Raw genomic sequence first — 17,007 nt, 5'->3', positions numbered from 1 at the left:
TTTTTAATAAATAAGTGGGGTTTTTAATTTAAAAAAAAAAATGAATATGTGTAACATACGGAATAGTATGTGCATCTAATTAATTAAGCTTGAGGCGAAATGTTTTTTTACAACTTAGTGAATATATATATATATATATATATATGTATATAAAAGTTGGACTGCCTCTTAATTTATCCGACTTTGCTATAAGAACAATAATACAGTGATGTTATTCTGGAAATTTTATGCTACTGCTGCCAAGGGGTTGTTCAATGTACAATTTAATTAGATGCAAAATAATCATTAAATCTTTTAAACCTAGAGGCCTTGTTTGTTTTATACATGGCTCATAACATTAAATAAGAAAAAAAAATGACAATTGCAGTCATACTTTATCACAATCAACAAGATTGAAATTAGCTTACAAGTTACAACATTTTTCTCCTATGATGGTCATTTTTTTCAAACATCTTCTCTATAATTTTCAAGACACAAGTCAATTACATGATTAAATATGTATTGACTTTTTTTTCACATAAAAGAAATAAATAAATAAATGAAATCTTTTATTAAATTGTAACTTTCCTTTCTATTTACAGTTACATCCTTATTCAAGAGAGATTATTAGATCCATCGGGAGAATTGTTGAAATTGTCATCCCAACCAATGAAATAATGTCACCTATACAAGTGTGTGAGTCAACTTCCTAATCCGCATAAGAAAATATAAAATAATAAATTATCAAATGATATCAAGTTTATATAAATAATAACATTTTATTTGTTAGGAGGGCTAAGGAGGACCATTTTAGTAGTCCTCTGGTAAACCTAATAATTTCCCCTTAATCAACGCCAAAACTGGTAAAAAAATATAAATTAATTTATTCACTTACGTATGGTGCACAAACTCACTGTCTATATATAGTTATGTACTCACTGTCTCTGCTACAAACCAAAAGCCCCACTGCCTCTTCTTGTACAATGGAGTTCTGGACAATTCCGAGAACAACTCAGGTTCCAATTATATCTTTCCTATTTACACCGTAAACTCTTGAAAATGTCATCATTATAAGCATCTTTTTGGTTGTATGCCAAACATGCATTAGGCAACAGCCGATTAGCCCACTCTTCTTTCTTCCAAATATGTTTTATGTATATATATTTACATTTATTTCTGGCTTTGATGCCAGAATTCTTTCACTTCAATGCATTCTAAACCCCAAAAAAATGAACTTTTATCTTCTCTTACTCTCATCTACACTATTAATTGGTTCTCTTTTGTGTCACATAAAAATTAACCCATTAAAATTCTCTCTTTGGTATTCTTACAGGTAACTGAGGTTGTAGTAGTGCTGACTCTCCTAGTTTTACTTAGCACAAATGTTGTTGAAAGTCGAAAAGCTCGGGCTAATGACTACTTTCACTACTCAGCTATAAGTTGTAGAACTCATAGTGCTTCATTGACAGACTTTGGAGGAGTTGGTGATGGAACTACATCAAACACCAAGGCCTTTCAGGCAGCTATCAATCAGTTAAGCCAGTATGCATCTGATGGTGGGTCACAACTCTTTGTTCCAGCAGGAAAATGGTTAACTGGAAGCTTCAATCTCACTAGCCATTTCACACTCTTTCTCCATAAAGATGCAGTTCTTCTTGCTTCTCAGGTTAGCAAAACTCCCAAGACTTAAACTAGCTATAGTTCTCAACTATTAATAAATCTGTCTTATTCTTTTTACCTTTGCTTTATTTTGCATTTAAGGGAAGAAAAAATTGTCTTGACTGTAAAATTTATAAAGTTAAGAGCTATTTGGCATAAAAGAAACATAGATACCTCCGAAAGCCTCATTGCTTTGATGATTTCTATATATTTTTATAATAATATTGGTCTAAAAGTTTCAGTATTTTCTAGACCCAAAAAGTTCATAGGATGGATGTAACGTCATTCATTCCCTAAATTCAATGGTGCTTTGAATAATTGAGCTAACTTTCGGCCAGAATTCAATTTTAGGTGGTTAACCACTCAAATTGATGTGACGGTTGCTAATAGTAACTTTGAATTGCAGAACTAATTAGACTATACACAAATGAAAGGAATCAGTAAATTACGGAAGCAAAGAAATGTTTCACAATTTCACTAAGCTAGTCTTCAATTCCATGATTCTCATAGCAGGGTAGCTATAAGCCAAGTGAAGAAGTCATTTTGGTTCTGAATTTGGACGGTCCACAGTAAAAGCGACCCCATATTTGATATAGATGACCCTATTAATCTAGGCCATCCCATCCAAGTCACTTTAGCCATGAAGCTTGTGGGCCTAGCTCGAAATGTGCATCTTCAAGTTTTGTTAAGCTAGATAGGCCTAACCCAGAAAACGACTTGATTCACGAGCATAACACTTCCACCACCCGATCCGAAAGGGGCCCACCACCCAAAAAATAAAAAAAATTTAGTACTTTACTAAAGAGAAAAGGAGAGACTAGAATTAAAGATGAAGATGCTAAAGTAATATATGGAAAATTAAAATTTGCTGCTATACCTAATTACCTATGAGCTTAAAGGGATTGGATTTTACCAAAATTAAGTGTTCTTTTTTACTAAGAGAATTAAGGTCTAAATTCCCTCCAATCTATAAAAACTATATAGACTATTTGTCTATATCTATATAATATTCACATCAGCGTAGTATTTCAATCTATTTTAGTTCATTTCGATCTATTTCAGTTCAATTCAATGCATTTACTTAAAATTAAGAAAAGATATGTTTGGATTGAGAATGCCTATTCTAAACCCGAATTTATTAAAAAATATAGATCTTAAACTCATTCCAAATTCAATTAAATTTTATGCAATTTAATCTCAAATTTGTTTCACATATATTTAATGAAAATAAGCAAAGAATTATTCTTAAGGATGTAGGATTTGAATTTTATATATTTTGTCTTTTTTTCTTAATAATTCAATAGTTATAATAGAAAAGAAATAATTTAAATCCTAGATGTTTCTATTGAACACAACAAACCGCAAGGACCCACTAGCCTAGTCGTAGTTGTCTTACTAGCCAATGTTCTCAAGGTCGACCTTCATGTTCCCTCATTTTCATTTTCTTAAAAAACATACAAACAAACCGAAGGACCCACTAGCCTAGTGATTGTCATGAAAGGGGGGGGGGGAGTATATATATTAATTATACACTGATGCAAAAATGTAAAATTTAAAGATTTGTAATTTGTTTATTTCAAAAGGGCAGGGTTTTTAATTTTATTAATCCTAAATTTTGACAATTGGATTAGGAGGAGAGTGAATGGGCTGTAATTGATCCACTGCCATCCTATGGTCGAGGAAGGGATACCGATGGTGGAAGGTTCATTAGTCTTATTTTTGGAACCAACCTCACTGATGTTGTAATAACAGGTATATCAAGCATACTTTTTTTTGCAACTGAATACTCAACTGCTAGGAAAAAGTTTATAGACTAAATGATTCATTCTTTGGTCCCTTGAAATTTAAAATTTGTTTTCATTTTAGTTCCTTAAATTTGAGAATTTTCATTTTGATTCCGTTAAAAAAAATGGTCTTTCCATCAAGGTCCCCGGGGGGAGGGAAGACATCATTTTGTTGGCACTTACTAACAAGACGAAAAGACCATTTTGAATATGGAGTCAAACTTGATTGATCAAAATGAAAATTCTCAAACTTAAAATATCAAAATGAAAACAATCCAAAATTGCGTAATTTATTAGTCAAAATTATAATACCTTCTTGATTGTGAGTGAACGAGGTCTCTTTTTCTTATTCTTTTTTTAAATTCAGGGGACAATGGCACTATTGATGGTCAAGGTGCTCTCTGGTGGGAAAAATTCCACAAAAAAAAGCTGAAGTACACCCGTCCTTACCTGATTGAAATAATGTACTCTGATAAAGTTCAAATATCCAATCTCACTTTGCTCAATTCTCCATCATGGAACGTCCATCCTGTTTACAGCAGGTGAGATTCTCAACAATTTTGCATTTGCTTGGTTTTGCTTTGCATTTCATACTTCTACTTGGAATAAATAAAATAAAATGTTTTAGAAAATACTTCCACATTTAGCATGTCATTGTGGTAGACAAAATTTCATCATCCTTGTTTTAAGATTGTTGATCTGATAAAAGCTAATGAAATGCAGCAATGTCCTTGTTCAAGGCATTACAATTCTTGCACCAGTGAATTCTCCAAATACTGATGGGATCAACCCAGGTAGGCATGTGGATAAATATCAAAGGCTAAATATATTGAAGGAGAATAGTGCATAAGACCCATTTAAACATAATCCAGAGCATGTGCATATACAAATTGCTCGAAGAAAGCATGAATGAATAATGTTGGGTAAAACTTAGATACAATTTCTCACAAGTTAAGTTGTACCTTATGTTTCTCAATTAACTTCAACCATGTGGTTACATTAGCCAATAATTCTCATGGTTGAATTTAATTGTCTTTGGAGGAAGATAACACAGTTTGTGTGGGATTGGTCAATATAGGCATGTGGTTGAATTTAGTTGGGAACCTTAGGTATAACACCTGAGGAACTATACCTAAGTTCTACATGATAATTTTTGTATTCTTAGGTTCATGTAGATAGTGAACTTTTAAGTCTATCCAAATGGTGCTAAAAGAGAGTTTTCACTAACTGATATGAGGATTAATAGACAAACTAAAGTACTACTGCATAATATCAATATACAATCATCATGATAACAACTTGATTTGGCTTTTTGCCTTGTACAGACTCTTGCACAAATACCAGGATTGAGGACTGTTACATTGTGTCTGGGGATGATTGTGTAGCTGTTAAGAGTGGTTGGGATGAGTATGGTATTGCTTATGGAATGCCTACCAAGCAACTGGTAATCAGACGGCTTACATGCATTTCTCCAACCAGTGCAGTGATTGCATTGGGCAGTGAAATGTCTGGTGGGATCCAAGATGTAAGGGCTGAAGACATTGTAGCCATCAATTCAGAATCAGGAGTGAGGATCAAAACTGCAGTAGGAAGAGGAGGTTTTGTAAAAGACATATATGTCAGAGGGATGACCATGAACACCATGAAATGGGCCTTTTGGATGACAGGGAATTATGGCTCTCATGCGGATAACAACTATGATCCTAATGCACTTCCTGTAATCCAGAATGTTAATTATCGTGATGTGATTGCCGAGAATGTAACAATGGCAGCAAGATTGGAGGGAATTTCCGGTGCTCCATTTACGGGAATTTGCATGTCTAATGTCACAATTAAACTGGCTAAGAAGGCAAAGAAAGTTCTATGGAACTGTACTGATATTGCTGGGATTTCAAGTGCTGTGGTTCCTCAGCCATGTGATTTGTTGCCAGACCAAGGAGTAGGGAAGATAACATCATGTGATTTCCCAGAAGAGAGCCTGCCAATCGATAATGTTCAACTTCAGATGTGTGGTTACCAGAGGAAGTATTTTTGAGTCTACTGCACTGAACTAAAGCTTCTATATATCGGAACTTATTTTCTGTTTGTAATGATTGTTGTACTGGTAAAACACACATTTTCTGGAAGGAGAAAACCTGTCACACACATTTTTTTGAATTGAACTTGTGAGTTGAAGACACAATTTCAGTTTTGAAATCATGTCTTCAACTCATGATTTCAATTCAAAGAATAGGTGTGTAACAATATGTGTATAATAAGATGTGTGTAACAAACACTACCCTTTTTTGGAAATGCTCATAACATTTATAAATTAAAATAATAGTATCATGGATTATGTCACAACCCAAGAAAAATGTTAGTCATATTTGCGTTATACCTAAAAAAAACTAGTTGCTTTCAATTATAAAGTCCAATTTGACCTAGTACACATTTAGGTGGAACTCAGTACACGCCCAGGTAATAGTAATACACAATCATACAATAATGTAATACAATACACACAATCCAGGGTATCACAGATTATGTAGTTCTAAAATTTCTGAGATTTAAACAACAGACAGAGACACAGACAGAGATCTTCATATTAATATAGCATTGATTTTTATTCAATAGGTAAAATATCTTCAGATCCATGCAATACAACATCCATAATCTTTCTAGCAATCTTTACTCCTAGTTATCATGAGAAGATCTACACCATCGTTTTTTTTACCAAACTCGCTTCAACTTGGCTTTGAAGTCCATCAGCTCATATAGGAACTAGAGTGACTGTCCTCTTGGGGCTTTTGCTGAAATTTGGGGGACCTAAAATCCCTTACAAGTAAATGAGAAGAGGTGTTTCAGCTCCACGCATGTTAGTTGACTTCAAGTAACAAGTAAATGAACTCTGATGCTATTCTATCTATTCTAGAAGATGTGATGAAATTATACATGTATTCAGGGGAACAAAGTTTTTCCCATTACATCTCCGCTGCATACGCAAACTATTTCTCCTAATAGGTCGGGTCCGGATTAAACTTCACTGACTCCCTCCAGATGAGCTCTTTGATTTGTTCTTCATTACATGTTGGATGCTCAAAATCAAAACTGAACGGCCTGGCAGAGACAGGCTCATCACTCGTATCATGGAGAGATGACAAGTATGGGTGACAAAGTGCCTCTTCAACTGCAAGTGACTCAAAGTTATAAATACAAAAGAGAGAGGGGGACAAAAGATTTGAAACAATAGCCAGTTAAGAGTTTCACGTAAAAATTTGAACTCTTTTCTTGTACCTGTAATCCGTTTGGTGGGATCAAAGACAAGCATTTTCTCTAGAAGATCTAAAGCCCCAGGAGACATACTAGGGAATCTAGCAGAAAGTTGTTGCTTCCGGCATTGTGGAAGCTGTCTAACATATCTTCGAGCATTATCACTTCGGAGAAATCCAAGGCTAGCATCATCAGGTGAACCTAGTAACTTCGGGAGAAAAAAGAAAAAGTTCAGAACATGTATGAGTCACATCTTACAAGAATGAATATAAAGAGAAATTTGCTTTCTAGGATGAGTTGTCCTTCATTCTCATTATAAGATTCACATAATTCAAGCATATTGTACAACCTTTTCTTTTGGCTGAAGGGATATTTTAAGGCCTTTTACTAAAGAGGAAGAATGAGAATTAAGAGAATCCCACACAGTATGCAAGATGATACGTATACACAACCCTCAAAACCAAAGTTGGGTCCAATAAGATGCTAAAGATCTATAGCAGTGGTGCCAACAGTTGGGCCCTAGATATTATAAATTTTTTAGTGTCAATAACCCACGCGTACCACAATTTAATTATTTATGTATGTCAACATTTAAAACATCATGACATTTTGAGCACCAAGGTACATTCTGTCTGCCTAGGATATAATGAGAGATATGTAGTTGCTTTATTGTTCTAGTATATAATGGTATCTGTGAGCACCCATTATATTAGATATATGGAAATCAAATCTGACTGGGCACCTCCACCTCACCAGGGTGGTTACGCCATCCAACAAAATCAAGTAGACTGAGTGTTTTTAAGGGTGAAAGGAAAGATATGTGCATGATTACAACCTTGCTTAAGCTATAATCAGAGTGAAAATTTCCATGCGCAAACACACAGACAGACCAAAATCAGGATAACTCAAAGAAAAAGGAAGAGGGGAGGGGAGGGGTTTAGACAAAATATGTACCACATTGGCCTAGACTCTCTCTCTCTCTCTCTCTCTCTCTCTCTGTATTAATTTATCAACAACGATAGGCAATATTATAATAAATCAATTAAAATGGTAGAAAACAACTAATGATGCTTTAGCAGATATTAACTACTATAAAATCCCAAAAAACCCATACCTCCGTGATAAGCCTCAGCTGATGAACATAATCTTTCCCAGGGAACAGAGGTTCTCTAGTCATAATTTCACCAAGTATGCAACCTACGGACCATACATCAATTGCAGCAGTGTACTCTGAACAATTAAGAAGCAACTCTGGTGCTCGGTACCAACGAGTGACAACATATTCAGTCATAAAATCTGTCTCAGAAGTCGTCCTTGCCAATCCAAAGTCTCCAATTTTAAGGTCACAATTAGCATTCAGAAGCAAATTACTGGGCTTAAGATCACGGTGCAGAACATTGGCTGAGTGTACATATTTCAGTCCTCGTAACAGCTGATACAAGAAGTACTGCAAAATTTTCATGATATATCAATTCCATGCACAGTTATTCAATATTAAGCAATGTGCTGAAACCAAAGAGTTGAACTGTATTCTTAAAATGACAAAGTATAAAGCCTTGGTATCGAACCTGACAATGATCATCTGTCAGTGGTTGGTCAGAACGAATAATATGATGAAGATCAGTGTCCATCAGTTCATAAACAATGTACACATCATTGAAGGTCTCCTTCTTTGGTGGTCGTATGAGATCCTTCATGGAAATAACCTGCAGAAAAGGAAAAATCTGAAAAATAATTCCAAGTACTCCCTAGTAAAATGAGAGATTATGTAGAGCCACTACCAAACAAGTACATCAGCCTACAAACTAATCCAAGGGAAAGTAAACTGATAAAAGCATATGAATTAATTGGTCCTGACAAAATAATATAGTAATCCACCCATGAACAAAACAAACACAATAAAAATATACTAAGAGAAATAGGAAAGAAAGGGATAAATGCTGAATCAGATTAGAGATATTATGAATTAGAACATTCAACAAATTTTCACTGTGCAAATCCAGGGGAAAAAAGCATCATGGAAATTTGAGAAAACCAGAAACATAAAATTTAAAATTTTAGGATTTATAAAGGTTACCATACTTACGTTTTCATGGTCCATGTGGCAGAGAAGCTTGATTTCTCTCAACGTCCTTTTGGCATCTATTATGTTGTCAAATGCATTACCAATCTTCTTTATGGCAACCTCCTCATGTGTTTCTGAATTCACAGCAGCACTGGAAAGGGAAAAAAATTGTTATCAACCACTCCCTCAATCAAACATCAAACTTATTAAGTAAATGAACAATAAAAACCCCTCTTTTGGAGTTTCTAAAGCATCCCCTTAGACATATACTGTAGAACACATGAAGGGTGTGAGCAGGGCATGGAAGCCACACTTAAACGAAGTTCCAACTTCCAAGACACAAGTAACACAAAAGAGAATATATCAAAATAGGATTTACTATGTATAGAATGCAAGAAGATTGACCAGTAAGTATTAATCAAACTAGCAACTATGACTGGCTAAATTGGTACCAACAAAATTCGAAAATATATCAAGGAATCGTCGTTTACTAAGCCCAAATGTATGCCTTCAACCTCGAGTAATACACAAATATTGACAAAATCACAAGTGACAACTACAAGAGACAGAGAGAACTAGACAGATTCATACATATTTTCTTTATAACAACACAAATTGGTCATAACATGCACTTGTCTTTGCTACTTTACAACAAGCAAAGTTCCTATCTATCATTGTTCAACTTCTACACCAGATTAATAGAAACATGCTCCCTTGACCATGTATTCACTCATTAGTCAACAAAACAAGAAATTTCATAAATCCCACTAGGGATGGCAATTTTTCCCCGCCCCGCTTAATCCGCCCCTCCCCGCTTCGCCCCGTGCGGGTTTTCCCCGCCCCGCAAAGGTGGTGGGGTGGGGATGGGGCAAGATTTTAGCCCCGCACCACGGGGCGGGGCGGGGATGGGTTTAGGCTTTTTAGACCCACCCCGCCCCGCATTACTAAAAGTTATAATTGTGAAATTTTCATACCTTAAAACCCTACTCTTTAAACAAACATATTAATATTAGCATATTTTATTCTACCCAATGTGATTTTCTGCCTTTATTTTGTTGCGTTATACTATGAGATATATATATATATATATATATTTTTTTTTAATGATTGTCTTGATAAACACTTGGATATATTATTTAATTTTTTCTAAAAATTGATTTGATTTGATGGGATAAATTTAGTTGTAATTTCAAGTATATTTTTATTAATGAAATAGGTTTTATTAAAAAAATTGTACTAGTTATAGGGCAAATTAACAAAAAGTAGAGTTTTACGGGGTGGGGCGGGGGTTCGTGGGTCCCCAAGGGGCGGGGATGGGGTGAGAAAGTATTCCCCGTCATGCGGGGCGGGACGGGGATGGGGCAAGATAAAATCATGCGGGGCGGGGACGAAGACCCCATCCTTCGGCCCCGCCCCGCCCCATTGCCATCCCTAAATCCCACCACACAGTGCCATAAACCTCCAAAACCCACATAAAATCAAAGCATATAAGTATTCCATAGAAACCTCAAATCAAGCCAGCCTTGACCCTTATCAACCAAAAACACAAACTTTACAACGCCAAAAGATTTAAAACCGAAAAAAAAGAGTAACCCAGATTAAAAAATGGAATCAAAGTTCAATCTTTCTTACCAGACAATACCATAAGCACCTCTACCAATTGGGCGAATGGGAGGCACGTACTTTGAAGAGACCTCAAACAAGTTCCCGTACACATTGTACTGCACATATCTACCACCATGAGTGAGCACCCTTTTGATTTTATTGTCCCCTGAAGAAGCAGCACCAGAGCTTGAGTCCCTGTGGGTAGCCATGATCAAAGTGTCAAATGAAGCTAAACCTCTATAACTTTCTTGTTTTTCTCCAAAAACTCACAAGTGGGTTTTGGTATTGGAGGCCTATCGATATAGTTTTTTTCTTTTTGAGAATGGCCTTTCGGTATAGTTGGTGGCTAAAATTTGGCTAAGCGTGAATGCAATGCATAAATGCAAAGTTTTTCTTTACTCAAGCTTTCCATCTGAAAAGCGTCTGAAAATCCGTGAAGTGAAAAGGAGAGACATTTTCAAATATAATATATAGTAGTTATTTATAAATAATCAAATAATAATAAATTTAAGGTACTAACTACTGAGCTAATATCCGTGAAAAAATTGTCACGCAACCAATAAGAGCATGCATTTTCTAAACCGCGTATTTCGATAACCTGTTGAATTTTCTCTCATTTTTTCTGATAATGATTTTTAGCTCTTGGTCAGGTCAGCTATGGCACGTTTGGCATGGCTTGAGTTGAATACATCACCTAGTCAACTAAAGCTTTCTAAAGGGTCCACCAGCGTCCATGGGAGTTTGAATGTGCATAATATAATATATATAATAGAAATATTAGGAAAATAAAAAATTTCACAATTTTTGTTATAACTAACCACGCATCTTTAGCAATAGTGGTGGAATTTATTATGTCTTAAACATTATCTGCATAATAAATACATTTAAACTATAGTGAAATGGGTTGAAGCAAAAAAAAAAAAAAAAACAAATACAAAAACAAACAAACAAACCAACAAAACAAACCTAGAGTGAAATGGGATTGTGTAGATTTTAATTTCAAACAATTATTTTGGAATAAAAAATAAAAAAGCATATGTAAAAAGGAGTAGATTGGATTTTGTTATGTCCTCAATATTTATATTATTATTTTTATCTTTTTTTTTTTAGGAAAGAGATAATTTTGGTATAGATTAAAAAAAAAAAAAAAAGCTAGGGTCCGTCTTAGGCTTTGACTTATTTTTAATTTTACTATTTTAAAGCCTGAACCTTTTTTTTTTTTTCTTTTTTGAGAAGGCAAACTTTATAATCTATGACAATATAAATCCTAAAAAATCACTTCCAATAACACTTTGTTGCACACTAGATTAGAGTTAGTTCAATTTATCAAAGTCTCGTCTTTTGAATAAAAAATTTGGAGTTAAATTTTGCCTTACAAAAAAACCAATTAAATTTACAAAATAATATCATGGTTGGCCTTTTTATTTATTTATTGCTAAGTAGTGGTTGGCCTTTCTTAAATACTATTTAATGAAATATTCAGTTGATTACTTAATTTAAATAAGAGGAAGTTGTGGTGTCTGTTTCACATTTCCATTGACTATCACACGCTTTCAGACGGAACTTAAGTTAGAATAACCTTTCTTTAATCTAATTTCACAGCCTTCTATGCCACAAGTTTTTATATATACCAATTTTTTTTTATAAAACAAATCTTATAAAAAAAAAAATCAGTTAAATATGAAGAAGAGGAAGGCGGTTATGGAACAATTCTTGGCTATTATATACATCCAAACACAGATTTATGGATTTTCACATTCCCTTTTGACTATTATACATTCATACAGCTTTTGCAACAACCTTTTACAGTCTTGAATGCCATAATCTATAATATATTATCAGTCTCTCTCAAACCTTATCATATTTTCCAAGCCCATGAACCACCCATGATATTATAATAGAAGCAAGTAGCTAACTATGACCAATTCTCTGATTCAAGCTCCTTCTCACCACTTTATTTCTCATGAATACAGAAGTTTGTGCCACATGCCTAAGTGTTTTCTTTGATCTCTACTTTTTATAAGTGTGCCATTCTTCATTGTTGAAAATGAGTGAGTTTGAACTAACCAAGACTGTCTAGATTATTCCACAATTATTCAAAAGAAACAGTACTATATGATGTACTCCACTTATCAACTTGATGCTTTTTGTTTACCTTTTTTTTTCTTTTAGGCAGAGACTCAAACTAATACAATTCATGTGTAATTGCTTGGCCAGCTTCATAGATAGATACAACTCATAATAAATAGGATATTCCTAGCATCACTATACAGTGCTCTAGAAGTAAACGAGCTTTATCCATGGCTCACCCCTTTTTAGAGTTGGTGGTTGCGGTCACGAGACTTTTTTTTTGGTCACTTTCTCTCACGTGTTTTGAGTCAAGCTAATTCAATGCCAGGCTTTTTTTTTTTTTGATGGGCAGGTGGTATTATTTTAGTGGTATTGTATTGCTGGATGGTAACACATACTGTAGGATGGGCTTGAACGTTCCTGATGAGCTTAATATTTTAAAACCATTTCAACTTTTAGAAGACATAGGGTACATCATACCAATAGTTTCTGGTTACACATAGATGCATGTGTGCTGAGCACAACAATTCTTGTGACACTCATTCGATGATTATTGTCTCCTTAGTCCCTATAGTTATTGGTGCTTTGGGTGGAATTGAGGTCAGTCTATGGCTGAAATCACTTTAACATTGATTTCTCAATAAGTAAAGGAGTTGTTAATATGATGACACCAGATAGGATAGTCATTAGTCAGACTGGTCTTTTTACTCTTTTTTATTCAAAGGAAAAAAGACACATGGTTTGATTATGAACCACCAAAAATTTACTAGGTATAAAAGATAGTCATTTTCATATCTGTATTAAGAGCCAAAAGTATTTTCACATGGCCATAAATTTTCTTAAGGTGTCAAAGTATGTATGACGTTAATAATGTCTCAACTATTAAGATAATCCAAATAATAATGACATCTTTTATGGTGTCTTAGGCTCTCATATATGTATTTCGTTCTCCACCTTTCTTTACACCACTTTGTGATAGATAGATATAATTTTTTTAACACATTGCTTCAAGAACATTACAGAAAAACTCTATTAAGCCGGGTTTTAATTTGTAAAGACAGACTTTTGTCGTCCTAATACTTCTCAAAAACAATTTTAATGGTCATGAGTTTGAAAAGCCTTGGTTTTAAATCTGTTTTTCCAGAGATAATTTCAGTATTTTATAAGGCAATCCAGATTGCTAAATAGCCCAAAAATTTTGTACTATCCCAGAGTTTCCAGTTTTACAATTATGTACGTGGGCTTTTTTGAGTTTGAGGTAAGCGTACATGTCTTACATAATTTGGTACCACCCGAGAATACGTAACCCATCACACCTGAAGAGAATACCACACAAGAAGGTTGTATTATCTCAATGACAATCATGAATCTGACATTGTGATTCACATACTTAGAACTTCTATTAAGTGACCTGATGAATTCACATGAACATATGCTGTGCCAAGTAAACAATACGTATGTAATGCCCAACAGTATGAAATAATATAATAAAGAAACAAATAAACAAAGTAATATTATGGCCAATAAGAAGAGTCAATTGCAGAAAAGTAATTCAATTGACTAAGCCAGAACTGAAAATTCGAGGTTTATACTCTTAAAGAGAAACTAGTAAGTTTAGTAAGCGTGCAAATAATTTTGTGATATTTTATGTAAGCAAAGATGGAGCCAGGACTTTGAGTTAAAAGAAGCGATTTTGACCTCTAGCACAGCGGCTTCTTAGCTGCTGAGTTTTTTTTTTTTTTTTTAATGAGTTTTTGATTTGTGCACTTGCTGGGTAAAGGCAAAATTATTTTATTTAAAATGTTTTAAAAGGCCAATTGTTTATTTGAGTAAAATTGGTTAATTGGACTAAATTTTTTTTAGCTTTGCTATTGGTGATTTTTGTTATTGCACAAATGTTTTTGGGCTAGTATATGTTGTTTTAAATTTTAGATCTATAAAATTTTTAATGGCCTTTAAAATGAGGAAAGTGCTAGAGGTATATTGTTGATATAGCGAGTGGTTATTGGTAAGTAAAAAAGTAATGTAAGTGATAGGTTTAGATGTGAACCAATAAGAATTTGTACCTCAACAGTATATAAAAATGTTGTAGATAAGTTTGTAACTATAACATTACTTTAAAAATAATCAAAGATATTGTTAAAGGGGCAAAATGTAATTTTATAGAACAAAATTGCTAAATTTAATGCATATATATATACTAATTTTTTTTTTTTTTAATTTTGGGGGGGCCATTGCCCCCCTGGTAAATTAATGCCTCCGTCCCTATATGTAAGACTGTTTTAGAGAATGTTGTACATATACATTTTGAGATATTAAAAATTAGTTTAGCAATTGATCATTGTACATTTGTAATGTGAAAATCAACTAATTTGTATTGTATTCGCATATTGCATACCATAAAATGAAAGTATGTTCAACTCTTTCACCATCTTCCACTCATCAATAGTGCGACAATAAGACATGGTGTGAGGAGGTGCATATGCATGTGTCTTATAGATGATTTAAAACCATTGTAGAAATGTAGAATAAGGTTTTATATTGCGCACCAAATATTTTCTCTACTTATATACCCAAAATAAAAACAATCCAACCAAATTACCCAAACATAAATCATATTTAAGCCCCTAATTTTATAAGAAAAAAGAAAAAAAAATTACTTGTAGGGGTTTTGGCCGCTTGATGGTGGTGGGAGGCTAGTTTGATGGAGGTGGAGGCCCCTTAGATTCATCTTTGATCTCTCTCTTACAAATGTTTTGCCAGTCTCAGGTATTTTATTTTGGTAATAGTGAAACAGTACATTTTATTTAACAATCCACAACATTTTTGTGTTTCTTTATCTCTCCTTAGGGACTTATTTGATTTTTTTTTTTTTTTTTTGGGCTTCAAATTAGTTATTATTATGAGTCCTTAATTATTATTATTATTATTATTATTATTTTTGTGTTTAATACCAAACCAGTGGGTATGCTAAAAGACGTGAAGAACTGAGAAATATGTGGTATAAGCTTAGGCGATTAATGAGATAACAGTAAACATAAGTTAATGTGAACTTTTGGGTAGCAGTAAAAAAAAAAACTTAATGAAAAGAGTTTTTTTTTTTTTTTTAAGCTAAATGCAAAATTAGAGCGTCACATGATAGGACCTCGTGCTCTCCCGTATAAGTTATCTGATTATATATATACACAAGAAAGGCAGACCAAACTAATATTGTATCTCATGTATGAAAAAACTAATAATGTAGAGCTATGTGTTCATTGAAGCTTTATGCTTATTCCAAAATATGAAAATTCGCCCCTCTAGGCATTACCTTTTAATCTCTTTTATTGATAATGTTGCTTTTGTTTGTAATTGTATGGCTTCTAGCAGTTCAGTTCTTAAGGCATTATAGATGTACTACCTTCACTATTACGCAGCCTTTGTTGTGCTTGTGCCCATTACATTGTGGCCCATGGAAATGCAATCTCCTAGGGTTGCCTATACGACTTTTTTGAGCAAATTTTCTCGTTATTCACAAGTTGGTTTATTTAAATGGTTATATGATTTCCATTTTAAGTCCAAACTTCAAAATAGTGCTGCATATGTTATGGCAACTAATATGATATCCAGATTGTCTAGATTGGTATTGGACTAGTAAACCAAAATGGACCAAATAAGACCGAATGGACTGAATAGAAACAAAGTAGACAAAATAGACCGAATAAGACTGAATAGGACCGATATGGACAGAATGGACTGAATATGACCAAAGTGAACAGAATGGCCTGAATAGAACCAAAGTGGACTGAATATGAATAAATTGGATCGAATAAGACCAAATTGGACCGAATAATACAAATTAGACTGAATATGAGTGAAGTGAACAGAATGGACCGAATTGGACTTATTAGGACCTAAGTAGGCCAAATAAGACCTAATTGGACCAAAGTGGACCGAATAAGACTGAATGGACTGAAAGGACCAAAGTGGACAAAATGAACCGAATAAGACCGAATGGACCAAATAGGATCAAATAGGACCAAAGTGGACTGAATAGGACCGAAGTGGACCAAATAGAACCGAAGTGGACTGAATAGAACTAATGTGGACCGAATAGCAACGAATAGAACCAAAGTGGACTGAAGTACACAATAAAAAATATAAGAGAAACACATTTGTAGTGGTAAAATTTGGTTTAAAAATCAAATAAATAAAATAATGATGTTGTGAAGCCTTCAAAGTGAGGTAGCAAATATAGATATAGAATATATATATATATATATATATGATGTTAAGTTTTATTTATTCATTCTTATTTAATCATGCAATTCATGCATCATAAATTAATATAGGACACTCCTTGTTTGGCATCTTATAGTCAATCGATGTATTTGGAATCATAAAAAAGGGTGCTCATAATTGATATTGTAATTGAATTTATGGTTTGATTGCATGGGCTCTACTCATATTTGGCATGTGAAGATTGGATGATCATATTGTACTTGGTCATGGTGTGTTTCTTCTTCTATATGTCTCGCTAATGTTTCCAGCATGGGTTTCCCATGGCTTGAAAGTTGAAATTAGTCAAATTACAACTACAATGTTGTTTAATTTTTC

At 33.8% G+C, this 17,007-nt stretch overlaps 2 protein-coding genes across 2 annotated transcripts; one reads left to right on the top strand and one right to left on the bottom strand.

The window, feature by feature from the left end:
* The first annotated feature begins 884 nt into the window (after positions 1 to 884).
* On the top strand, positions 885 to 5,762 carry LOC115969997 (probable polygalacturonase). Its single transcript, XM_031089645.1, has 6 exons — positions 885 to 995; positions 1,313 to 1,645; positions 3,270 to 3,390; positions 3,790 to 3,964; positions 4,146 to 4,216; positions 4,748 to 5,762. The coding sequence occupies exons 1-6, from the start codon at positions 909 to 911 to the stop codon at positions 5,455 to 5,457; spliced, it is 1,497 nt and encodes a 498-aa protein (XP_030945505.1). The 5' UTR covers positions 885 to 908; the 3' UTR covers positions 5,458 to 5,762.
* A 238-nt stretch (positions 5,763 to 6,000) lies between these two features.
* On the bottom strand, positions 6,001 to 10,796 carry LOC115969998 (mitogen-activated protein kinase homolog MMK2-like). Its single transcript, XM_031089646.1, has 6 exons — positions 10,369 to 10,796; positions 8,758 to 8,887; positions 8,240 to 8,377; positions 7,786 to 8,118; positions 6,696 to 6,879; positions 6,001 to 6,588 (listed from the first exon to the last, which is right to left on the bottom strand). Exons 1-6 carry the CDS (start codon positions 10,548 to 10,550, stop codon positions 6,416 to 6,418), a joined length of 1,140 nt encoding a protein of 379 aa, XP_030945506.1. The 5' UTR covers positions 10,551 to 10,796; the 3' UTR covers positions 6,001 to 6,415.
* Between the last annotated feature and the right edge of the window lie 6,211 nt (positions 10,797 to 17,007).

Source organism: Quercus lobata, chromosome 12 (genome assembly GCF_001633185.2).
Source record: "Quercus lobata isolate SW786 chromosome 12, ValleyOak3.0 Primary Assembly, whole genome shotgun sequence".
Lineage (NCBI taxonomy): Eukaryota > Viridiplantae > Streptophyta > Magnoliopsida > Fagales > Fagaceae > Quercus > Quercus lobata.
This window is presented reverse-complemented; position numbering and strand designations above follow the sequence as displayed.